General features: G+C 38.5%; 1 protein-coding gene across 6 annotated transcripts in view; it reads right to left on the bottom strand.

The window, feature by feature from the left end:
- ptprsa (protein tyrosine phosphatase receptor type Sa) overlaps positions 1-27,127 on the bottom strand; it is a 313,388-nt gene that overhangs the window by 63,008 nt on the left and 223,253 nt on the right. For all 6 annotated transcript variants that reach the window (XM_085929036.1, XM_085929035.1, XM_085929040.1 and 3 more), the window contains 4 exons: positions 23,915-24,143; positions 16,613-16,758; positions 14,911-15,052; positions 4,080-4,268 (listed from right to left, as the gene is read on the bottom strand). In XM_085929036.1, coding sequence (XP_085785162.1) covers positions 4,080-4,268; positions 14,911-15,052; positions 16,613-16,758; positions 23,915-24,011 — 574 coding nt within the window. In that variant the 5' untranslated portion in view covers positions 24,012-24,143. The remainder of the gene's footprint in view (positions 1-4,079; positions 4,269-14,910; positions 15,053-16,612; positions 16,759-23,914; positions 24,144-27,127) is intronic.

The raw sequence follows: 27,127 nt of genomic DNA, 5'->3' as shown, positions 1-27,127 counted from the left end.
TGCCTGTTTTATGACGTATTTGTATGTATATATACAGTATATACTGTATACAGTGTTCCCCCGTTGATCTCCATTGCAGATTTCGTGGCGATTCGTTTTATTGGTTGTTAGAGTTTACAGTAAAGTCCACATGTAGATTTGGGCTATCTCAGTCAGTGTACTACCAGGTTGTGTCGAAATATGCCAAGCAGCACCAAGGTCTACTGGAAGAGATGCATTGTAATTCCGAACAAGACGAACTTAGCACTCTTATTTGGAGAAATGTGTGAGGAAGAGTAAGAACAGGCACTAAGGAAAAGAATTATGTTTTCATAAGGTTGTGTCTTTGAATAGCTTTAATTTGTTCAACGCATGTCGGAGGGGAAAAAACATCATCATAAGAAGAAAAAAAAATCCTATAATGGATGGGTGACTACGCCTCACGATAAACAGGGGCTCACTGCACACACCAATATGTACTGTATGTATACACAATCATACGAAAGTCATTGAAACAAATGGGCAAAACAGTGTAAAAAAAAAAAAAAGTGGCATCATGAAAATGATTTTGACGTCCTGTTTAGAAGTCACATAAGGTTAATCACAAGACAATGGACATTAGGGCCCCAAGGAGGTTATATTGTTATGGTGTTAGCATTTCATTAGAGGTTGCAAGAAGCGGTTGAGTTATTTTAATTCAAAGAATATGAATTTTTAGTTGGGAAGTTAAGGGTGTTACTAGTTAAAGTTTGGATGAGGTGAAGGGTACTGTTAGGAAAAGGTTGGGGTAAGGTTATGGGAAAGAAAGCAAGTTTGTAAAAGGGATGACAATCACACATAGGCCTATTCAAACTTGTGACAAAAGGGGATGGGCATTGGTAAAAATAAATAGCTTTGATAAGTTAAAGGTACTTCATTTAGAAACAACAGAGATCAATAGATATGCTAGGGAATTATCATAGGCATCTTTTCTGTTTTGGGTTAAAAAATTAGTATAGACACAGAGAGACAGCGAGACATACAGAGAGACAGAGAGAGAGAGAGAAAGAAGAAAGAGAGAGAGAGAGACAGACAGACAGACAGACATATAGACAGACAGATAGATTGATAGATAGATAAATGGCCAGACAGCTAGACGTACAATAACAAATCTACCTGTATTATAGCAATGCAACCCAATGCAACCCAATGGCCATAAGCTTTCCCCCCTTTCTAAGCTTTGGTCCGTAAGAGGTTGATCAGCTTACATTGACAATGACCTAAATACACCTCAACAAGCGACTGACTTATCAGCTGTGGCATTATTTACTCTGCTGATCACTCCAGATGTTTGCTAAACAGCCCTCTAAATATATTAGAAATATAATTCAAGGCCTAGGTGCAATCTGGCCTGAAATGTCCATCTGCATACAAGAAAGATGGATTGTCTGATTTGTTAAACTTGTTTGACTTGAGCTGACTGTTCGTAGTGTATCTGGACAAGATCAGGTCATCCCCTCAGATGTACTGGAAATTTAAAAGAGCAGTAAATAATATGGATCTTGCAGATTTTTTAGCTAAATCCAAAAGTGATTTAATGTAGGATTCTAGCTCACTCAATAAGAAATATCAAGGTCCCTCCATAACTCTGGAGTAACTCCTTGCGGGTACCACACAAAAATATCACTGGCCTGTCAGTGTGGCGTGATCTGGAACATTTTATTTTTCTTCAAACTGTCTTTGTGCATTTAAATGTTTTCTGTGACTTTTTCAAATGGGGTCTTCCACAACCAAATAACATATCCACAGGCTGACTTATCTTGACCTGAATATTTTTATTTATTACCATGACAAAGTGAAATTTGGAGTTACCTTCAAAGGCTTGAAGGCTTGCCTGGAGCAAACAAGTAAACAGATAACAGAGGCAGTTCTGATACCTGTATTGTGTAAACTCTCCTATAAAAGGTAGAGCACTGGTATTAATAACTTCATTTAGAAAACCTTTTCCCATGTTGTACTTACTGCTCATGAGATATTTTACCATGAAAGCCCACATTCGTGTAGTTGTGATTGAAAGCAATTCTCACGTGTAATTATATTCTTATATTGCAACAAAACGCTAGGTTGGCTAAATTTTGACCCATGTGATCAGCAAAAGTAAATCAGCCACAGCTTTTCTGTATGTTAACCTGATGTTACTTTCCTCAAGATGGAATACTATGTATAGAATAAATTGACCTAGATCAATATGCCTTGAAACAAGCTTGACATTATAAGGTATTATAAGGTTCAAAGGTGACGGTGGTGGAAACAACTGAACAGTGAAGGAAAAGGGTTAAGATAGAAGGTAGAGTAAGGGATGCATGCATTCTGCACAGGAGCTTAAAAATGCCATCTGCTTGAAGGAAAGTGGGTGGGCTTGCATGACTTAGATGAACACTTACCAAAGGTTTCTGTAAATCACAAAGCAAGATGAAAGTAAATAGAGGAAAGAGGAAGAACAACATAGTTGATTTTAGGGTAAGGTTGTAGGTAACTGCCACTTAAGAATTACAGTGCTGAAGTATCAACTTGGGTTTTGTTGTGATTTCAAACATTTTAATTATTTAAAGATTGAGAGTGTTATTCAACTGAATAATTGTCATGTCTTTTTATTTTTCATTATTTTGATCATACTAATTTTGGTGTCCGTTAGAATTTAGGCTTTTAATATTCAGTTTCAGTTACCATATATTTTGGTTTTAGATTGAATATGGTGAATACTTTGCAATGTGTATTCATTGTGATGTCTCTTAGTTTCTTTCACACACAATTACAGACAAAGTACACAGATAAAAAGAAAAGCATCCTTCAATTAGACAGGACATACAAATGCTATTGAAGGAGAATCAAAAGAATGGTGACAGAGAAATTGGATCAGAAAGCTGTCAAAATTATAATTCCATCAGTGAAATAATGTTGAAAAATAGATAAATGGTAAAATATACCTCCTTTGCAAAACATACTGAAATCTATTCAATGGTCATACTCACCAAGACTTGTAGTAACTCCTCAAAGGCTTTGATTAGAGCTAATGAGCACACATCCCTACTACACACTGCACAATTTGAAATCTTATTTAACCTGCTTATGAATTATTATTACTTCTATAGATATATTTCATGGTAGGTAATTGATGGCAATGCAATTGATTTAGCTAATGGTAAAAAGGGTGGTGAAACACAATGAATAGATACAGAACTTCAATTTACTCATGTGCAGAAGGTGGTGTGGACAAAAAGATGTGCACAGATATCCTGGGAATTTTCACAAGACTTTCTTCTCAGGGTTAAACTAGTGCTGTAGGTCCTAATTATAAAAGCCATCTCTGCAGCTACAATACACCTTTACACATTAATTGATTTCCTGATTCACCTACGTTTATATTCACAAACTACTACAAAGGAATCTGGGTTGAAAAATTACAAATAGAAGTCAAGAATAAAAATACACTACTTATCCTAAATGAAAAACTTGTTTGGAAGTTGTCCATTTCTTATATATGGATAGGGATAAATAACAAGATGGTCAATCCATTATTTGGAGTATACCACACGGGAGGCACAAATGGGACATGAACTCAATCGTGAGACAATTTAGTGGAGTCCGCACTGATTTACATTTGCAGTAACAGATCAAATAAGAGTCATTGGATTTTTCCAATGGTGACAAATTATCGACCTAAAATATCTACCCCTTGTTGCCCAGGGCCACTTCAGAGTCTGCACTTAATTAACTATATAATTAGACTTTGCTTTAGTGGGGCTCTCAGTGTGGTTTAATCAATGGGGAACAAGACACAAACATATCCACAACTGTGTTGTGCCACTACAGCTTTAATGCGGCTTCACTGACGATGCCATACTGTAATTCCAGGGTAGTATTAATTTTTTGACCTTTTTCATTCCTTGACATACTGTGATTCCAATGTATTCTCAGGAGCTACACTCTGTCTGTTTAATACCTTGCAGGCATCACCAGAAGTATTTTGTATTTTGGAAGCATTTCACAACAATTCAGGCTATTGTTAAACCAACTTCAAAAGAAAAAAACCTTTCAATACCTAAGCAGCCTTTCCTTACCTGAGCGTAGCTGTTTGATTCTCCCATCACTTGTACTGGGGTCAATGGGCAGAAAGTCTTTATACCAGGTGATTTCTGGGTCAGGGTTGCCACTGGCGGCGCAGAGCATCGTTGCTGTCCGAGTGCGCTCCACTACTTTCAGCTGAGGGCCCATGTCAATGTTAGGAAAGCCAGGAGGGAGAAGATCCTCTGTATAATGAAAATGAAAATCATTATCATCCTCATCATTATCATCATCATCATTACCATCATCATCATATATATACAGAGCATTGCAAAACAGTGAAAACGATAAACAAAGATACACATTTTAGAACTTGTAGACAGTGAATTAATTCCAATTCAAACTATCCATCCATCCATTTTCTGTACCGCTTTGTCCACACGGGGGTCGTGGGCGTGCTGGAGCCTATCCCAGCCGTCATCGGGCAGTAGCCGGGGGACACCCTGAACCGGTTGCCAGCCAATCGCAGGGCACACAGAGATTAACAACCATCCGCACTCAGGGACAATTTAGTGTCTTCAATCGGCCTACCAAGCATGTTTTTGGGATGTGGGAGGAAACTAGAGTGCCCGTAGGAAATTCACGCGGGCTCGGGGAGAACATGCAAACTCCACACAGGGAGGGCCAGAGGTGGAATCGAACCCGCACCCTCCTAACTGTGAGGCGGACGTGCTAACCAGTGCGTCACCAAGCCGCACCAATTCAAATTATGTGAAAGGTAAATAAATGTAAAACCCTTTAACTTACTCTCCTTCCATATTTCAGTTTTCAATGGACATGAAAGGTACAAGACTTGTGTTTTTATGCAAGCTCTCACACTTGCCTCATTCATCACATTCAAGCTGAACACAAGGGAGGATTATTTTTTTGCAACTTGGAACCCTGCAGCTGATAATCATGCATGATTGAGCAATTACTTCACTATTAATGGATGAGGGAGTGTAGTGTTCTCCATAGTCATTGTCCTCCTTTTGCTATCACGCTGGGACAATTAGTCCCTTGGGTCAAAACGCCTGACCTTTACCCTGACTGGAACCAAAGTAGTGAGTCATTCTTAGATTATAAGAGCTGCGGGGTGTAGTGCCTTGAGCTGCAATATGCATCAGAAGCTCAAGGCCACATCACAACTCTGAGAATGACTAAGAAATTGGCCAGTGCTACATAGGTCACTGCCCATTTAAAGAGCCAGTGACCTAATGTCAACATTGCGTATATCACGGTAGTATCGGCAACCAGGAACTACTGATTTGGGAATAACGAGGGACAGTAAGTGGAGTCACAGCTGAAACACTAGGTAAACAGTAGGGCAAGTGGCAAGATCACCGCCAGACGCTGTGGAACCCCTAGGCTAAGGCCATGTACCACCATCCCCTAACATCACCCATATTCACGGCTGTGATGTCCTTGAGCAAGACAATGATAGCCTGAATTGCTCCCTGAGTGTTACATTAGTCCCCTGTTCCATTGTGGCCCAGCAACTTTGTGTTCACTTCAGTGATGAGTAAAAGAAAGACAAGTTTCGTGAATATGCATGTAAGCATTTACAGTGTATCATGACAATGATTATTGTCATTCTTCTATTCTTAAAACTAGAATGTCAAGCAGCTTTTGGAAGTAAAAGTGCCAAGATCAGTGCCTACTAGTAATGTTTAGAGCCCACTTTTGCTTGACTGCAATGTAATAGAGGCGTTGATGTCAGTTTGCTATGCACAGATAATGAGAACTTTTATATTTGTTGCTTAAAAAAATGATGCTTTTGGTGAATGTTGATTGACATTCAGCAGAAAGGAACGATTAAGTCTAATATCTGTCATTACCATAATCAATAAATGCAAACATAACATTTGAACAAGAAACACACATACAATGCACTATGACTAGAGTACTTGGTTATTTACTTGTGAGAGTCTTTTCAAACATAAAAAAGTAGAATCTTCTACAACAACAGACATTTGGTTACCTTCAACTAAAGCTGGCATCAGCAGAGCATGATGAATATTTCACTGCTGAGTTCAAAGACATACAGGCATTTACACCATTTTCGGCTCTACTGCTGTATCCTCTCCATCGATTATTAATGATCACCACCGTATAATCTTTTTATATCGAGTCGCCCTGAAGCTTAGAAAGGCGATTGCAAACTACATTTACCTTCTGAAACTTCAGGACACAAGAGTGCAATATGTTCTCACAAAATCCCTCTTTTCTATGTCATCAATGATCTATGTTAAACATGCCATAATGGTGCGGCAGTTTTATTCCCTTCTAGCTAAGTCTGTCTGTCAGAGAAGGATTATATCACGGTCTGGGCTTTTCCCTGTGTCTACCGTATGATATACTGGCTGTATATGAGGCCTATCTGCGCTTTCAGTCGTCAACCTACAAGATATGAAAACTGTAAATTGGAGTCAGGACAACCCACAGTTAGAATGTTGGAAACATTGACTGAAGAAGTGGATTTGACACGAATAAAATCAGGCACGTGACAGGGGGAATTAGTTTCAGCTTTGAACATGAAAAGGTGAGCAAACAAGTCTCCCAAAACAGCAGTAAACCAGAAGAATACATATTATTCCATCCTTACAGATGCTCTGATGCACTTTTCCTGAATGCTTGTTGTTGCATCCCCAGGAATAGTCAGATAGCATCTTTCCTCAAGCTCACAGGCTCTGTCAATAAAGGCGGCCATGCAAAAATAAACAGATCACTCATCGAAAGAGTGCTACTTTTGTTAGCCAATTAGAAGCCAATAACACATGTTGATGCTATCCTACCTATTCCAAATGGCCCACTCCACCATAAGTCTAGTAATTGTATTTCTTCTCTGATGTGCACTTTTTGTGATGACAGATCTTTACAGGGCAAATAGAATCAATGGAAGTGCATTATCCATCAATGACAAGGCATTGTTTGTTTTACCAAGAACGGCCTTTACCACTTAGGCCAATAATCATTAGACTCCAGGTCGCAGGGCGTCCACCTGCTGAGCTTTTGCGTTTAATTATGCAGTAGGTTTTGAAACACATAGTTCAGGTTCTTTCACTGCAAAACAGGCATCCCAGCAGAAGCATGCAGAATCCCATATTGATCTGTATTGGCAGATGGCTACAGTTTTCAACTTCACTTGTCTTTCCTTTTACTTTTATAACTGTCTATAATTTTGATTTAACATTTAATATTATTACACAAGTGACAGGTGCAAAGCCTTTAATCAGCCTCTGGATTGTTGAGCCGGTGCTGATAATCTGCAGATTCATGCCTGCTGTTGCAGTCAGCATGCTATCATGTGGCCTGCTTAAAAGGTCTGTCCTTTACACTCACTTAACTTTCCGGACTAATCCTCCTCTCTGTGGATCACTGGTACCAAAAAAGTAGTAGTTGTGCCAAAGTCAAATATTCTCAAACAAAATTTTAATGTTAGTATGACTGCATCGATCAGAATGATTTTTAGGTGTATTGGTTTTCAAATAACGTCAACATTCGATGTTGTCTGTAAAATATGAACATTCAACCAACATGGCAACAACATTGTAACTTCTAAGTCGACATTAAACAGAAGTGGATTTTTCTCGTACAAAACGTTGAAATTACAATACAGCAGACAAATAACTGGACTATGGAAGAGACTGAGCAAAAAAGACATTCATAGTACAGTTCCAAGACAAAAACCACCGCAAACCAAAAATAACATGCATGTCTGAATGCATGTAACGATTGACGGCTTTAATGCTGATACCTCTGATCCATTCCAGATATCATACGACGGTGGGCAAGCAAAACTTGATTTGTGGCCACTGCAGAAAATGCTATGGGGAGCACCACCATCCCCCACACCTATTACTCATATTATTATTTTCACTTACTGAAATGATTTAATTCCATCAGAGGCATAATCAGGTTAACTGATTACCTAGTGCCACAGCATGGAGACACAGGTTATGAGCAGATATGAGCATCAATATTGCAAAGGGACGGCTAGGAGATTGACTCAGAAAATGTAAGCGAGAGAGATTTTAGCAGCTTTTAGGAATGTGTTTTGACAGTTATTTTGTGATGCGGCTATAGCGACACATTTTTATTTTACAATGTTTGTACTCACAGATCAAAGCATTTGGAATTGCAGTCCCCCGATTCTCTATTGCTATCCCTGCTGAATTGCTTTTGAGAGATACAAAATATGATGAGGGGAAAGAGGCACAAAAAGATCTCAGGGACATAGATAGAATAGCAGCACAGGGGGAATCTAATCATAGCGATTCTGGCCCCATCGTGGCTCACCATCTCCAGATACACATCTCAGTTGAATTATGATTGTTGTACAGCCCGCCCTCCACCTTTCCACATTTTGCACCATTGTGAGAGGGATATGTTGCATTGGCATTCTTGACATCAAATGGGTATCATTTACTGTACCTCTAGGTACAAAGAGGATACAGCCAGCTTTCATACCATGTATGGATCAGTTACATTGTAATCTATTGCTCTGGTAAACTTTTTATAATAACATCCATCAGCTTTGTTGATCCCTGCACATAACTGAACTACGTACAAATATATATTAGTAAGCAAGCATTGTAAACATGGTCGAGGATTGATAAAGGAGTAACTAAAACAAAAAGACATGAAACCAATCCACTTATCAGCATCTTTCAAACAGATGTACCACCTCCAAGGCAAGCTTCAAATAGGCAAAAAAGAGATAGGCGTTGCGGCCAAGGGCTCGGTAGGGTGTGAAAAAACAAACGTCAGCCTCCACTATAGGTAGCAACCAATGGCCAAAATTTTGTCATATATCATAGCCAAAGATTAAAAGTAAATTAAAAGTAAATTATGACAATTTTATTATTATTATTATTATTATTATTATTATTATTATTATTATTATTATTGACATTGACATTATTATTATTATGTCTTGCATACATGTGAGCAGGACGAATGATAAATCACAAATGCCTGATGAGGGGAAGGCAATGACTATGTTAAATGTTTAGAAAAAAAAAGGAAATGTTTGTTTTTCTTTTTTTTTAACATCTCTGTCTTTCCTTATCTATCTTGTCAGGTTCCTGAGGCGACTGGGCCAAGACATGCGCACTCCAGGGGGACAGTAGATGAGGCCAGGGCCATTACAGGAAGTGCTTCACCGAAAAGAAACGTCAACCAGTCAGGTCTGGTTTAGTGGTGGGTGGTTTGAGTGTGAGCTTCAGGAGGGCGGGAGTGAGTGAATCATGTGTCAGTGCGCCACACAGTAGGTGTGATTATGCTGCTCCACAGGCCTTTCTAAAATGTAAAGGCCTTCATTCATTTTGAATTTTAATAGTGGAAGTTAAGGCCATAATTAGGAACTGATACACACCATTTCCTGAAAGTAAAACATGATGCTAGTAATGGACCATACTTTGTACTTGTATCTATAAAAAATTTATGGAAATTGCTCTGACAATTTGCCAATAAAGCAAATTTTTGTGAGTTTAAGTTAAAATCATGAAAGTCCTCCAACCATCTCTCCGTCTTCCATCCAGTCTATCCATCCAATCCATCCATCCATCCATCCATCCATCCATCCATCCATCCATCTACCCGCTCTATCGCCCGTCGGTCCATCCATTTTCTATACCGCTTATCCTTACAAGGGTTGTGGGTGTGCTGAAGGAATGATGTGCATGAGTATAGATGGAGGTGTCTCTGTGTGGGTGTCGGAGTATTTTTTTTTCACACTGTCCTATTGGTGTTTTGTTGTATTTTATTTTTGTTGTTGTTTGCAAAATAGATTGATTTTCTATGTACAAAAGGTGCTATGTAAACTCATTTTCGTTTGATGTGAAGTGTTTATATGCATTGCATGGTTCATCTCAGCTAATACAGCACAACATCATGAGGAGACCATGTCCTATTTCCATAATTGCTAAAGGATTTGGCAATAGATGGATGTGCGAGACTATGCGGGTAGGTGATTGTCCTAGAGAGCATTCAAACTCACGCAATTATGCGACTAATGATATGATTGGAAAGTTGTCTTGATGAAGAGATCAACACAATTGAATGAATGTGGTTAGAAATAAGCAGAGGACTACTCAAATAGCTTCCAGGTAATTGCTTAATGTTAACATGCAATTTGGAGGTGACATGTATATGTGGCAAAAAAGGTTGAAAGAGGATTACAGCTTTCAACACGGTGACAGTGATTAGACCGCTAGGTAAATACACCACTTAGAAAGGTTAAAACAAGAGAATGTGTATTGAATATTCATAAGCTAGTTCACCAAAAAAAAAGAGGACAAAGGATAATTCCTTCTGCACTCTGCATTCGGCAGATTAGTGAGTGATATAAGAGAAGCTTGAGCATTCCAATGACAATTGGAGATGTCGCCAAACAACTTCCAAAAGTAATTGTTCTATGAATCAAAGATTTTACCACTGTGCAGCCTTCCAAGATTCCTGCCATGTTTTTTTAAATTCTCTAAATAATGGTACCATACATAGTTTTTAAACACCAGTTTCTTGTAATTGAGTATTTAACTTACTATATTGTATCTTACTGTACTATATTTTTGCATTCAAGAAATGAGATTCATAAAATGCGCAGGCTGAATATTAGTAGTTACATTACATTCGGCCTTCAGTTCAATCAGTTGTACCCAGAGGGTCTACATCACAACCTCTGTGGAGAACAACTTCAGTCATCTGGGCTTGTAGATCATTTATATGTAGAAGAGATGATAGTTACCCCATCTTTTCTTTATGCATGAGATGGGCCACTCAAAGGTCATCACTTGCACCGATTCTAATCATCACAAACCACCTTTCTTTCTCAACTCTCACTTTTTGCTCAGGTAAGGTAAAAATATTGATTAGGTTTCAACACATTATGGTGCCGGTAGCTTTAGCTCGTTTTGTTCATTTAATTGCCAAGCATAATTAACAAAAGGAATCACCAATGTAAAAATTTACATGGCAGCCATTGAAAAGTGTGGTAAGATCTTTTTTTCATGGTATTTATCAAGTTAGAGAGAGGACCTTTTCAAGTGGAATTCCTTACTGTGCTGGGAGGAAACGTTAAAAATAGCCTTTAACAAGTGAGCTGCCAAAAACAATCAAACTATTTAGCAATAATTTCAAAACCACGTCAAAAACACTTCCCCCTTAGGTCAGTCCCAAGACAAATGACTCACATATTGGGACTTTCCAGCCAATGACAAATCAATCTGAAAACCCATATTGCTTCTTGTACAACTCACTCTCTCCCCTCCTCTTCATCATTCCCTTTCTACCTCTCTTACCTCCCTCAACCACAGGGATCTTACATTGACTCTGGTTAGATGTACGGGGTCACGGGGGTTACTCTGCTTGAGCAGGAAATATATAAAATTGATGACGAAAGCTCAGAAGTCATCCACCTTGAGTGAGAGGCTCACTTCACTTATCTTTCTCCATCGGTCTGGGCTTTTCATTAACTCCATCCGTCGCCTGGCTTTTTTCTACTCATCTTATATCTCCAACGTTAGCTTCAAATTACACATGACTACAGCAATACAGATTCCAAGGATCAAATAATTTGAGTGCCATCAACTCTCATCTGCAGAAGTAGCCATAACATTTTCTAAGCTTTCAGTCTATGACAACAAATACATGATATTCTGGCTTAATGTAGAAGGAACAAAGTATGAGGAAGGCCCAAAGAGGATAACTCTGCATAATACTAAAGTGATGATACATAATTAATAATTATTCAAGGAAGTACATTCCACTTTCTATGTAATATTATGTTTAGTAATAATTCCAATTCAATAAATAATGATCTATCCCAGCGGTAGGTGGGGTATACAATGAACTGGTTGCCAGCCAATAGCAGGCCAGGTAAAGAAGACTGACAGTATGTTTTCAAAGCAATTGAATAAAAATACAAAATAAAGAGGTTGCCAATAACTTCAAAAATAATGAACAGAATCCAACACAAAGAGTGGCAAAATAAATACTTTTAGTTGGTGGATTATTGTTTTAACAAAAAGATATATTCATTTACTACCACTACCAAAATCTATAATGTCAGTCTCAAAAAGTAAAAATTAATATACAGTATGCTGACAGAAATATATTTTACCTGTTTCTACTCCACCCGATGGGAAATTACCCTGTAAAGGAGGAAGAGCGAGACTAAAAATATATTTAAGGAATCAGTGGGGTGGATAAAAACCAGGCTTGGGACTTGGCATGCTGAGAGAAAAAGCTTTGGAAAGACTTTAGAGAGATGCTGATGAGAGACCGAGAGGGTTTTATTGGTTCCACCTGGTTGGGAGTGGTAAACCAAGTGTATGCCTCACTTGAGCGCCTGCATACTATATTCCACTACTCTTGCAATACAGGAAAATCGAGTACAATGAAAACATCTTTTAATCGTAACTTCTGCTCCTTGAGAAGGTTTGTGGCAAAATACATTCATACAGTTCTAATCACAAGGCTACGGGGTCCAGCAGTCGAAGACAAGTACACAAAGCCAAATAGCAGGAGCTCATAATATGGTAAGTAGAAAGGTTTCCAATACTCCTGACATGTGTGATATCGGTATGGTATTGGAGGCCAAAAAAAAAGGGGTCGGAATATTTTGGGATAGCCAAGACAGCATCTCAGTCAAAGATAGTCAAACTTGCCCTTGCTGAATAGAAAAATGGGTCATTGAAACTCAAGTGCCACTAGTCTCTTTAGAGTATGCAGTGTATGTATAGATATAAAAAAAACACTTTGTCAAGAATATGTATACATACTGTATGAATGCTATATTTATATAATTTCTAAATTATATACAGTATTACAGTTAAGATCTGTTAAAACTCCTAAAGCACTGAAAAATATGTTTTTATGAATGTGTGTTTGACACAATATTACACTCAGATTTTGTATTCATTCAATGTCTCCTGCTAAACCAACTAAGGTAGTCAGGCAAGGTTGTGTACCACACTTTTTACTATGCTATGACTATACAAACTTTATATTTATGTGCACAGTCCAGTGCTTACAAATACCCAGCCAAACCAGCCATCTTGACATCCCAGAATACGGTCGCTCTCTTTAATGTCGATGTGTCCCATGTGGCTTGCCCATCCGCTTTGCTCCTGTTCCAAAAGCCAATATTATTTTTTCCCCTACTCACCTATTCCACATTGCCTCTTTTGTCCTCCTTCATCTCCATCCAAGCCCTCATTTTATTTTCCTCTATATTGCTCAGCTGATTTGCTCCACTTCCACATCTTTTCGCCTTTGTCTCATTGCTGCCAAAATGTCTTTACCCCTTTCTTCAGCATCGCTTCCTAGGATGCCCCATTTCATTCATTATTTCAACAGCTTTCTTAATAATGTATTTTTTCTTCACGTTATCCATCTTTCACAACTGATGTTTTTTTCCAGTCTTTTTATGTATAACACTATTTGAAAATAATGTATAAAATATATACTGCAATCCTTGGAATTTCCTACATATTTATTTATATTGATGAGTTGTGATTTGATTTTTTTTTTAAATGCTATTCCAAAATAAAATAATTTAGACAAATGAACTGAGAAGTGAAACGGACTGCGGTAAAATGAGCTGTTTGTAGGTTCCATACTGAGATGGACAGTATATCCCTTTCCAGATGGAAAATAAAGGAAAACAAGCACACGCTCAACAAGATTCTTTCCTTCTGTGCTTACTCTTGCCTGAGCAGGATGGATGCTGTCCTCTGAAATCTGGAAGAAACTTTGTCAAGATGATTTCACTCACTCCACGTTTTTTTTATGCTCCTGTGGATTGCCCTACATTTGCCCCATGCTTACTTCCACAGATACAGTACATACAAAAACACACAAGTAGATGCGTTTGAATATTTATAGCAAGATATTGTTGCTATGATTGTCCAGGAAATTTAAAATACTATCCCTGGTTGTGACCTTTACATGACTTCATATGTATGACATAAAATACACAGACTGTCAAAAATATGAAGATCCATGCCCTTTCAAAAACAGTAACCCTAAAGTATTTGCACCATTCTAGCTACTCAGAACAGTATCCAATTTAAAACAAATATTTTTTTGAGCGTGCTGGGCAAGCCTCCGACAGCCAGCAGGGGCCTACCATGTACATTGTGAGCCAACTATAGCTCCGATTCATCCAGTCCATGGCAGATGGCAGCAGGAGAGAACAGATAGGACGTGGTGTGTGTGTGTTGTGTGTGTGTGAGAAGAAAATAGTGTGTCTTCCTCTTAGAACATATGGTAAAACATAAAAAGACACGAACACCTATAGGAGGCATCCAGTAAAGCAAATCTCAGATTTCTGGTACCTGATAATCAGATTTTTGTGTCTGTCAACATATTTCTGCTCACAAACACTTGCACTTGTGGTCAAATAGTTCTACCATGAATTGACTGTGGATTATTGTCTAAGAACTGGAACAATGATTAATAGTCGTAAGGTAGGGCTCATGTTTGGTCATTAATTATTGAGTGGAAATGTGTTTTGTATTCACATTTGTTCTTTTACCAAGCAAAAATATGTATTTTTATTGTAGTTGCAAAATGAAAGTCAGATTGTGGGTTTTACTTAACACCGGAAGTAAAAACGCTTAATGAGGAGCCATAATCGTGAAGTCTGGTCACATTTAGAATAGTTCAATATGTGATGTAGTCCTTAGGACAAATAAAACGTTCACTCCATATGTAGCAAACGCACTACAAAAACTATCAAAGTAAGATATCATCATAACAACACTGCGAGAGCTCACTAAAGTCCATTTCCTTATTTATTATGGAGTTTCCCCTTTTCACACTCTTTCATACTGCAGGACTCACCTCGAATGATCGACAGCTTGGCATTGACTGTGATCTCGCCCTCGCTGTTCTCAGCCACACATTCATAGATGTTCTCGTCACGTGGTGCACGTAGAGGCTGAATTCGGAGCACGGCGCCGGCACCCTCGTCAAATTCAATGTTCTGTTGGTCCAAAGTCAAGAATCATTGTTTGACAAGTGTGTGATTTGGAATTCAAAGAAAAAACACTACACTATGAAAGGCTGCCTGTTTGAACGAGTTAGGGCAGTTCTGTATTAAACAGTAGCCAAGCAGGTCATATCTTTATATGCCCTAGATGACTTTTTTGATTTTCTGCACCCATCACCATAAAAAAAACATAGTTGGCGGCAACTGACGTCAATGGCGCTCCTCGTTATGATTCGTGTTGGTGGCAATGAATGTTGATGTTTGTTTAAAACAAAAAGTGAACACTTCAAATGAATTTTACATTTCAAAATTGCTATGCCGCTGCCCAAATACTGCTGGACTTTTCTGAAATGTGAAGAATTGAATTACTTTGTTAACCAAAAAGATTACACAATGGTTTTGTATTACTAAACTTTCAAGCATGCTACGTTAATAGCCCAGCTCAGCTCTGCTCACAGTCCGGTAGTAAGGCCTGTGAGACCAGTGGTTCGGAACTACTGTTGTATATAAGGAAGCTCTTAGATCCCTAAGTATTCTTTGATTACCATGCAAGCAGCATTTTCTTAATTAAACTATTTTCAAGCTGTAGTAGCTGCCAAGTTGAGATGGTCATTCAGAAAGTCCATCTGACAGCAAACCCAGGCTATTTTTCCAAGGGCAGGTTAACATTGAAGCAAAGAAGGGCTTCCTGCGGAGATCTTTTGGTTGAAGCTAAACTTTAAGATTTAAATCAGTGTCTTGAGCAGCCTGCTGCTCCATTGGTGCACATCCCAGGGATGAGCAGCTAATTAGGCAAAAACACTGCAGAGCGGAGCATCACGATCAATATCAAAGAATCTCTCTTGAGGCTAGAAACTACAAAAAATAAATCAAAACCCTTCAAATATTTTTGAACATTTTATATATATAAATATATATATCTATCTTTTATTGCAAGCTAAAAGCAGTCAGAGAAGTGTCCGTTTTCGCAGGCTCCATTATGCCCTTGGCTTTGTTTCCCACTTAACATGCAGCAAAGCAGGAGAGCGCAACTTTTCATTTTGTCCTCAACTAAAAAACTGAGTCTCCCCCGATTATGTTGTTATTTCTTGCTTTTTAAGCTCTCTCAAATGTGATTCCCTTGATGCTACAGAATGTGTACGCCTATCTCTGTGCACTGCAGTTGTTAATGATGCAACTTTTCAATTAAAAGACACTGAGCATCAATCAAAAGTTTTAGTTAGTCCATCTAGAAAGATTGGATCAGGTTGCGGGTTAGGTTGCAAAGCACGCAGGGTTTATTTTGCAAGTGTGACATCAGTCCTTCAAGTGAAGAGAGGACAGAGTTAAAAGAGTGAAAGACCAGGACTTGCGTGGCACGAATGGCTGATGATCTTGTGGTGAATGTGGAAATATCTTACAAAGAAAGACAAAGCGGTGCTGACTAAATACAGATATGGATTTGACCAAGTGGTGAGAAGGAACATGAAATGCTGATATTTGCCTTTAAAGTGAATTGTTTATTGTGTTATCAAATGCAGTCTCTAAGCATGAATTCTCTAGCAATTGACTCACCTCTATACGCTGGGAGTTGACCTTTTTGCCTTTCTTATTCCAGCTAACCCTTGGCTTGGGGTCACCTGTCGCTTGGCATACAAAGGACACTACACCCCCGGAGACACCTATCTGGTCAACAGGGACTTTTGTAAACCGTGGTGATACTGTAGAGAAAGAAAGCAAGAAGAAACATGAACACAATTGCTTTAAGACAAATCTGTCAACACGAGTTAACTTAAATGCATTTATTATTCATCATAATAGTAATTATTTGTGCTGCACTTCACATTTCAAAGAAATCTCAAAGCTCTATAGTATGAGGCCAGTTCAACCCACACTACTCTCTTTCACCCACACTATTGGATCTGAAAGGTTTGACAGGAAAAACACTCAAGAAACATAATGCTTATACAGATGAAGTAGGGAACCTAACATAATTTATGGTACAACTGTGAATTGAGTTGTTCCAAATACTATTGAGGAGTAAGATGCAGTTACATGAAACTTTCATATGGAATCATCATTACTCTAAGAGGCAAGAATGGAAAAGTAAGTCCATTCTGCCATTTAACTGAGAGAGCGAGAGAGACAGACAGAGAGACAGACAGACAGAGAGACAGACAGACAGTGAGAGAGAGATAGTGAGATAGTGACAGAAAGACAGAGTGTCCTTGGCAAGATGATTCATTTGAATCATAGAGATGTGTGGTGATCAAACGGCAAGCACAAAACGTCAAGTTAATAATTAAGAGATCGGAGGCCGACGGCAGTCTCCAGGCACCGCTAAACACATGAAGGAGAGTTCCTGCATTCATTATTGGGTAAAGGAAGATAGGGAAGCACCATATGTAATTGCAAAGTTAATCCCCTTGCACTTATAAATAAAATCCCAATACGATATGATGCAAACATTAAAGCAAGATACTTAAGTATGATTGACTGTAGTGTGATATTGGTCCTGAAAGTTAATGGTGGGCAAATCAATCCAAACATGCAGAGTATTGATACCAAGTCAAGTATCAATATCAGACTAATACTAGCGTGATGAGATCAATATTATAGTTTCAGTTTTGAACTTGTATGCATTGCTGTGTTTTTACCAAACAGGCGACAGCAAGGACGCTTTTGTCAGAGCAAAACAGGCAAACTTTCCGCCTCTTCCCTCCTCTTGTGCTTCGATGTTGTGCTGTCACGATGTTGTGCCGACTTAGCAGCGCAAACAAGCACATCAAGTCCGCATTGGGTGACTAGCTTAACAAAGAGCTTTACGGATTGTTTTTTTGCTTGTAATTTTTTTTATTATGCTTTATCTAGTCGTTTGTTTTTCCCAGAAAGATAATAAATTTCAATTTTTTCCCAACATTTTTACATTACAGTAGTGGTAGGTTATCAGCCAATACACGATTCATGTGGTTATTTGAATTACAGCTGGATGTTATTGTCAAATCCAATTCTGAATTCTGGAGCTTCTTTTGGGTTTCAGACTTTTTGTCAATTTTATCATACAACAAAAATGCTGAACAAACCAGATTGACCTCTTACTACCTACCGTATTTTTCGGACTATAAGTCACGTTTTTTTTTCATAGTTTGGGTGGGGGGGCGACTTATACTCAGGAGCGACTTATATGTGAAAATGTTCACAAATTTTTACTTGATCATTAACACATTACTTATGTACTTACTAGTATAGTATATTGTGCATTTTGATGCGACTGTACTCCGGAGTGACTTTTAGTCTGAAAAATACGGTATATATAGGATATAATGTCATTGCTTGAAATATCTTAAGGTCTCCCTCCACCATCATACTATGGATGACATCCGTAGGACAATTGTAACATGATGTATTGTTTTCCTGACCAAAGCCTTTCTCTAAAAAAAATGATAGGATAAGACCACACAACTTGTGTTTATCTGGTTGGCAGGGGGAGCCAGCCTGAGCCAAAATGGCGAGTCACGGGGACTCCTATAACATTTCAAGTTGCTGATAATAGAACACATCAACGCAAACGCTGCTGGCTTGCAAAACTCCCACTGAGCGCACAGACGCTTGTTTCGTTAATACAGCTACCACCTGCTACTGGCTGCTACCTCTGTTGGACCCGATAAGACAAAATAGGCTGGCAATGTGATTGTAAAATAGCGAAGAGTGGAAGGGCCTCAGATAAATATGAGAAAGCTCAATTTTCACTACTTTACTGTTATTTGATAGGATAGTGTGGAAAGAGAACCGGGGGTGTCTTTATTGACTAATGCAGTAATAGGTGTGCAAAGGCTTCTTTGGTCATAAATGGTCGCCATTACCCACTGAATTAGCGAAATGGATGACAAAATGACACAAAGCCCTTTTGTGATTTGCAGAAAGGAGAGCAATTGGAATCTTCAGGAAAAGATCTGTTTTAACATCCACTGTTTTGAAAAAAAAACGGGATACTATTCGGTGTAACAAACACTTTATCCATTCGGTGGTAATTTGGGTCGAAATGACGGGAGTAACATTTTGTTGCAAATGTCGTTTCATATTGTCCATTCAATACATGAGCCCAACTTGTATAACTAATTCTATAATTGCTCATTTGACTTGACAAATAGGGCGGCTTGGCGGCGTACTGGGTAGCATGTCCGTCTCACAGTTAAGAGGGTGCGGGTTTGAGTCCACCTCTGGCCCTCCCTGTGTGGAGCTTGCATGTTCTCCCAGAGTCCGCGTGGGTTTTCTCCGGGCACTCCGGTTTCCTCCCACATCCCAAAAACATGCTTGGTAGGCCAATTGAAGACTCTAAATTGTCCCTAGGTACGAGTGCGAGTGCGGATGGTTGTTCGTCTCTGTGTGCCCTGTGATTGGCTGGCAACCGGTTCAGGGTGTCCCCTGCCTACTGCCCAATGACGGCTGGGATAGGCTCCAGCACGCTCGCGACCCCCGTGGGGATAAAGCGGTTCAGAAAATGGATGGATGGATCGATGGACTTGACAAATAACTATTTATAAATGTATTGCATTAAGTTGACAATGAAGGCCTGCGTCTGAATTGCACCACCCGCCACTACATGCAGTTCGCACACACAAAAACATCGACAAAGCCAATTCACACTGGCTCCCTGGGTATGCACCATCACCATAGCAACCGGGCCTTTACTTTAAACCATTGCTTGTCTTGTCAGTAGGGTTTCACACACAATCACTCACATTCAACCAACAAACACCAAGCAACTTGAACTATCTGGGTTTCTTTTACTATCTGGATTTTTTTGAAGTAAAGAAATTGTGGTACAAAATGTACAGCTTGTTTTAGATGGAGCTTCTTCTCTGCTCTTCCCAGTAAATGCAGCAGGACCTTTCGATCATAAATTTAATTACATTTAATCAGGTATTACATCATGAAGAAAAATGTCAAAAAAGTGCCATATGCAATTGCATGGGTTTGGTTTGTACTTTACAAATCCTTTGGTCATTGCATCATAAAGTGTATCATCAATGTCAACTGCACTGCGAACAAACTTCTGGGACTGTTCTGGCAGGATGTAGAAATCTTGTCTGAAAGAAGTATTGGTAGCAAGATGTGGAGAGTAATGGGTAAGTGACAGCATTTCTACAAAGAGTTGCATACTTGTTATATGCACAAATTGGTCCCATTGAAACTGCTGTGGGTAAAAAAAGCAGGGAGTGTGGGGGATGAGCCTGTTGATACAAAGTATTCTTTTGCATACTGGTAATAACATTAGTTTGGTAGAGATTAACTAATTTCAGCTTTGGTTAGAGGAAGAGCGGGGATGCACAAAGAAAAACACAAATCGTTTAACCAGACAACTTGTACTAACATTTCCAGTTCATAATATGAAATAAAGAGTCGTATGAATTTAGTTTGTAATTTATAAAATGATAAGGAGGTGTGGGGACATTAATAAGCACATCTCTTTTAAAATAAAATCTCTATTATGTTTTAATGTCACTGTGACTGCACACTCTTCTTATTTGTTCATTGTTTGCCTGTGATGGCTGTTCGGCTGTGGGTGCGCTGTTATGATGTCTTGGCTCATCTGAACACTGTTTCTCTTTGTTGTGGTAGGAGGAGATGGCAGTTCGAGAAAAGTGATTTGCATTTTGATGTAGGAGTTTATTTTATATTTTTTACTTTGAAGGATGTTAGTATTGCATCATTACGAATTAATTACCATATATCTAATTAATCAGATTATTGATTTAGTTTTGATATTGTAAGGATAGTTTGTCACAGTTTCTGTCATTTTAGAAATCGAATCTGAAATCTCACTCTCACGATGCTATTGATTTGCTTTTTGGCAGCAACTTTCCAATAACAGCAGAAAATGAATAGAAAAATAAGACATGAGTCACAACACAAATGAAGATCGTGAAGGCCACATCAAGTGGACTCACGCTGAACGACTGCAATGTCGCCGTTGGCTTCATCGTGATTACGATGTAGTGCTTTGTAAACATGAATTTAAGATCTACTAATAACAATTTTCAATGTCTTTGTCGATGAAAAAAAATATATACAAATCTGGCCAATTTGGAGGTCAACCAGCATCCATTGTATTCTTTAAATTTTACATTACCATCAAAATATTTTCTTTTCATGACTCTATTTGATGTGCAGTCTAAGTTTATGGTGTTGAGCTGCAATACTGAGTGCTTGTTTATTCTTTAAACATTCTAAATTATTTAACTGGGGCCAAAGAAAAGGTTTCCAAACTGTTGCCATCTTCCCAGAATGCAAAGAGTGCCAAGAGACTTCTTGGTGTATGGCTTCTTTCCTGGCACTAAATAAAAGATGAACCTATTTTCTTCCCATTTCACAGAGTGGAAAAAAATGTAGATTATAACAAATTAGTCGGGCCAATCACACAACAGCTGGGCACATGTCAATTGAGTTTGACAGTCAGTATTATAAATTAGGTGAATACGATAATGTGTGAAAGAAAGAATGATTGGCAGCGAACAAAGACAAGAAACTGATAAGTAAAGCTATCAAGACAGGGCCAGGAATGCACTTTTTTGTTTTATTCAAAACCAGAGTACAGTCTTTCATGGCACAACTCCCACTGGTTTTAGTTTTTGAACAATTCGATTTACAATTGATATTGCCTGAATTTTGTCAAACTTTTTTTCTTCAATCTATTGAATGTGAACGCTCAACAACCCACTTTGAGGACAAAAAAAAGTTCCTAGTGGCAGCGGTACTTTGATAAAGGAAAGACTAAAGAATTCAAGAAAGCTCATAGGAAAGTAGGAAAATGGCAGATTCCCCATCTACACAATAACATCTCCATAGTGCGACTCTGTACGGACATATTTCTCCGTACGTACATACGTATGTAGGAATATGTATGTATACGTATGTGTATACACGTATATAAAGATATATTATCCTCCTCATTACTTCTTGCCGAATAAATGCATAACAATGTTGTGTAGTACCGCATGTCTGTGACAATAAATATGTCCAAGTCCCCTAAGTATTCTAACGGCACCTGCAGAAATGAAATATATTAATGCAACAACATATGATGGAAGGTTTTGCTGTTTGGATTTACTACCCCATCGTTCTTTCTCTTTTGATTAAAAGGTCTCCATTTTATTGTGATTTATGGACATGAATTGCAAGGAAGCGAGGTCAGAGGGAGACAACAGCAGGAAAGATTGACATGCTTTTAGTGGGTTGTTTCCAAAAAGAAATGTGTATTGGACCGCAGTTTGGGGATGGCATTCAAGCAAACACATTTATGACGGTAATGTTGAGGACTAGGAAAAAACGTGAATAGTTTAAGAATGATGAAAAAAGCAGTAAACAGATCCAGGACAGGCAAGAATGCAGCGATGATAATGATGATAAAAGAGAGATGTATTTGAGAAAGCAAAAACGTTTAAAGATGAGGAACATTTGCTTTAAATTTGACTAAAAATGCATAGTTCATCCTTAGAAAATGCAAGAGGAAGAAAAGACATTTGCTTGTCACCTGTTTGTGTGCAATTTGTTGTCCACCAGCTGAGCGAAAACACTGCACAATCACGTGACCAGACTCTAAACCTCCATGCAATCGAAGGAAGACATTATAGCGGTATTGCAACATGATGACAATTGATTCCTCCTCAATTGAGTTTAGTTACCCGTGAAGGATGTACACATATTTTGGAGATTCTATTAAATTTATATTACAGCAAAACCATATTCCTTTAATCGCATTTAAACTGGTTTGAGTATACAATGACTACTGCATCTACAGATGATTGCTTGAGTTATACTGCCCCATATGTCCAGAGGAGTGAAGCTTCATGGGTATATTGTAAGTTGCTACTGACGTTTCAAAATCAAAAAGGAGGACGCTGTTCTTGTTTACAAAAAAATATTATAAATTTTCATACACTTTAATGTGTTCAGCTGAACAGTGTTGCGTTAATAATGGTAATTCACGTTAATTTGTCTAGCTGCTGTAGTGTGTTGTGTTATTAATGTTAAGCACTTTACAAAATGGTACCGTGTTTGCATTTACAAGATGCAAGAAAAATTAGGTTGCTATTGACTTCAATATCAGAAAACAGTGTGTTGGTGCATATAAAATTTCAAAAATGTAATTCATGTTCATGGAGTAAACTTTAATTTATCATTATGATCTCATCACAAAAATCTTCTTTAGATTGACGTAAATTGTCGAAATAAATATGGTGTCATTATTTTGATATCCTATGCAAATGGATTAATGTACAGTAAATCCAACACATATAAATTAATATACAAAAAAAAAAACCACACACACAAGCAAAGGATTTACAATTGATGAATATTCCCCCAACCTTGTCAACACTTATGTTCTGTTCTGTTTGAAGAGCTTCCTTGTTGTTTCCCTTCTTAATGCTGATCTAAACCCATCTTAATGGAGAAATTATGCCGAATACATCTGAAGCAGGAGTTGACAGGTTGGAATAAAACGCAACTAATATCCCTCCAATAATAAAATGGTAGATTTAACCCTTCATATTGATGTCAACCTTAATGGTTTATTTTTCTTCTAGTATGATTGATAGACAGACTCCATAAAATCAGAGTCTATAAAATATCTGTAAAGTTAGATGATGTTGAGTTAAATCATTTGATTTGATAAGCCTAAATGATCAATTGTAATATAGCGATATGACAAAATTGGATTTTCAAATCATTCAAGGATATTTGTAAATTGACAATTACACTTCTGATGGCCCGCAGTATATCTATGATGGGTACCATGGCAACCAAATACTTTGTGAGAGTTAAACAACTGTCAACCTGCCATTGAGAGGACTGTGGAGTTCGACTTATACTTACATAAGGCGTGTGAGCCAGTGAGCAGCAGTGATAGCAGCAGAGCGGTAACAGGCAGCAGGAGTGCAAACGGGAGATGAGCAGCACACCTTGTGGCCATCTTGGTTCCAATGGGCGTGTGTGGTGGGGTGGGGCAGTGATAGGGGGGGGCCTTATCTCTGACCTGGCTAGAGAGCCGAGGCCCCAACGGCACGGGGAAGATTGAGTTTTGCTGGCAGGATGGTTTGGCGCTCTACAAGAAAAAAACAGACACATAGAGTAAATGTTTCAGCAGTTGCCTTGTGAGATAAACTTTCAGATTTTTTTTTCCCCCAGTTCAAAACAGTTTGTTCTGTAAGGTTACTCTTCAGTCTCGTCTCACTAGAAAAAAAAATACATCTTCAGTTTGGTTCCTTCAGCTTGGTTCCATCTATCTTTAAATTGGCAGACAAATGTTTCCGTATAAATGTATGAGTTTTGCAGCTCCCATTAGATCAACAATGAAGATTAGAGAGCCTGCCGTGTAATAGCATTAGCCTACATTACATTATCCAGAATATGTTGTATACTCAGGGGTGTCTGTCTCCAAACTTTGCTTTCAATAATTGTCTTACAGCTTTGACCTTGACTATTTTCTTGATAGTGCAGGAATACGATCTACAAAATAAAGGTTTATAGAATACACCAATGTAAATTAAAATAGTCTGTACTTTCTATTTGTATTTCTATCAGCCTGAGAAACACTACTACTGCGCAAAAAACGCAAATCCCATTGAAAAACAAACCATTTTCTACCTTCTGCCATTTAACTTTTTAAAAATGCATGAGGAATGCAGTGGAAGAGGGCACACTGCCAGAAAAGAGTGGGCGTCTTTGACAGACCCATTTTAGCTTTCAACAGAATAGCCCAACACGCGACCAACGTATCGTGTATCGTATTCTATTTCTTTGCCTGTCGGTTAAAGGAAGTCATTGGTAACAACTAAAGGGAATACAGACGGATGGCAAGAGCAATTGTCTCTGTGACTGAGTGAACGATGTGCCTTTTGTTCTCACAGTAAACAATGTTGGAGGCAAAGGAAACCTTGCCATGCCAGTGGGAGATTACTCCATTCGTGCAGAGGATGTCCAGGGTTATGATTTATGGTGCTCTCCTTAGGGCATGGCTTTTTTTATCTGCACCTTAGCTAGCTATACAAACTTCACAACACAATTACGACACCTATTGTGGTTGAACGTGCAAACCAAACATAACCTAAGGCTATATGTGGGATTCAGTTTAAAGGTGGCTCCGCATGACTCTTTTCACTGCAGTTCAGCGCTCAACGTAAAACAAAGACTGAAGAGATAAGGTAGAATTAAGGCATGGGCAAAATAAGGCAATTTGACGAGAAATGAAGAGAATGTCGAGAAAATTCAGAATCATCTCACGACCTGTGTTAAAAAAAGCAACAAGAGAATGTTCTGACTTATTCAGATTTAATTTGATATTTACTCAAAAACCCCTGACATCATTAAAATCACGAGCTGGGAGTATTTTTTACCTGGGTACAGCCTCATCCATTAGGTGCAATGTTAAATAGCACCTAATGGGTGAGGCTGGACCAGAAACAGCTGGAAGTCCCTCTTAAAATTAAGAGAAGCGCTGTGAAATATATATTTATTTTCCTGCTACCAATGTGTTGGACGAGTAGAGGTACATATTGTTTTGTTATCGAACCAAACAGACTACGTCTTTTATTATTGGTTTAGTGGTAATATTTTTGAAGGTGAGTTGGGGACAAAGTAGTAAGAGGTCACGAACGTGAAACCCAAAAGAGGAACTGGCTGACAATTTGTGTTGGAGCTCATTCCAAAGATTTCTGATGGGGTTAAGGACAGGACAACGGTCGTACATTCATGCTCAACAAACTCATCTAACCATGGCTTGAGGAATCTTTCTTTTTTATGCTGGAACAGAAATAGGGTTTGTTTCCACAAACACAAATCTCTCAAATATCTTGGTAACATGACAGCTATGCAAACAAAGACATTTAGAACCACCCCTGATACCATTAAAAGGCGGGTCCCACAACCTGCTCACTTCCTTGCCCCAAAAATGGACCATTAAACATCTGACAGTGTACAGGAATTACAGCAAGAACGATGGCATCATTTTCACTGAGTAATGGCAGTCACCAGTTACTGGGCATGCTCATTTCGTCAGTCTAGCAATACATTAAGATGCTTTTCATTTTCATATTGATACTAATGTGTGTGATGGACTGAGAGTGGGAGTTAAAACAAAAGGGCAGGGCAGTGGAAACTTGGGAACACTTTTCTGGGGCCCCGTGTGGGAGGCCTATTGGAATATGCGTTTTCCACAAAAATAAAAACGGGGAATATATATTATATAATATAAAATATATATATTTAAAAATATTGGGGGGGAAAAAGTGGTGTGAATATATGAATCCGCAGGGCCAAACCGCAAGGATGCGGGGGTTCACCGTATACGGATTCTAAATATAGCTTCCTGATCAAAACAGCCATCTTTCCAATCCCCCATGTTCTTTTCTCTACTCCCTCATTTCCTCCTTGTGCTTCCTCCACCTTCAAACTCATGCATACTAAACTATGCTTGCATTGCAGATGTGCAGCCGGGAATCACATGAATTTGCATACCTCCCAGCATTATTCTTCCGTTTCCATCCAGTATATCCTGCAAAATCTGGATCAGAGTAATTTGAGATGGGGCACACCTGTCATTAGCTGCTATGCATAGGGAAGCCCCACAGGAGGGGAGAATAGCTTGCTCAACAAAAACACCCGTTGCTGAAGGATGTCTGAAGCATTTACATTTTAAGTGTAACTTACATCAAGGGCAAGCTGCTCCAGATTCATATTTTGCAGGTGAAGTGGTATGTCAAAAATATTCTATAAAAGCAAAGATTAAAATATGATTTAGTTTTAAGCTTTGGGAAATGTTAAATGGACAGTTCAGCTCTTGCCTTGCTAGTTGTTTTTAAATTGTTTTTAAACGGTCAAACCAAGCTAAATATAATAGCAATGGCGTACAGGAACACAAACAAAAAAAGAAAACTGGAAAGAAAAGAATGCATGTATTATTAGTTATGGCATCAAATGAGCATGCATTTTGACTTTAAGGTTTGCATGAGCAAGGAGAACTACAACACCGTGACCTTATTACGAGAATGCAAAATTCCCAGCCTTGGAAACCTCTCATGAGGTTTCCTT

This window comes from Syngnathus leptorhynchus, chromosome 13 (assembly GCF_054491065.1).
Source record: "Syngnathus leptorhynchus isolate UIUO chromosome 13, UIUO_Slep, whole genome shotgun sequence".
Taxonomy (NCBI): Eukaryota; Metazoa; Chordata; class Actinopteri; order Syngnathiformes; family Syngnathidae; genus Syngnathus; species Syngnathus leptorhynchus.
Note: the sequence above shows the minus strand (reverse complement) of the source record. Positions and strands in the feature narration are given on the sequence as shown.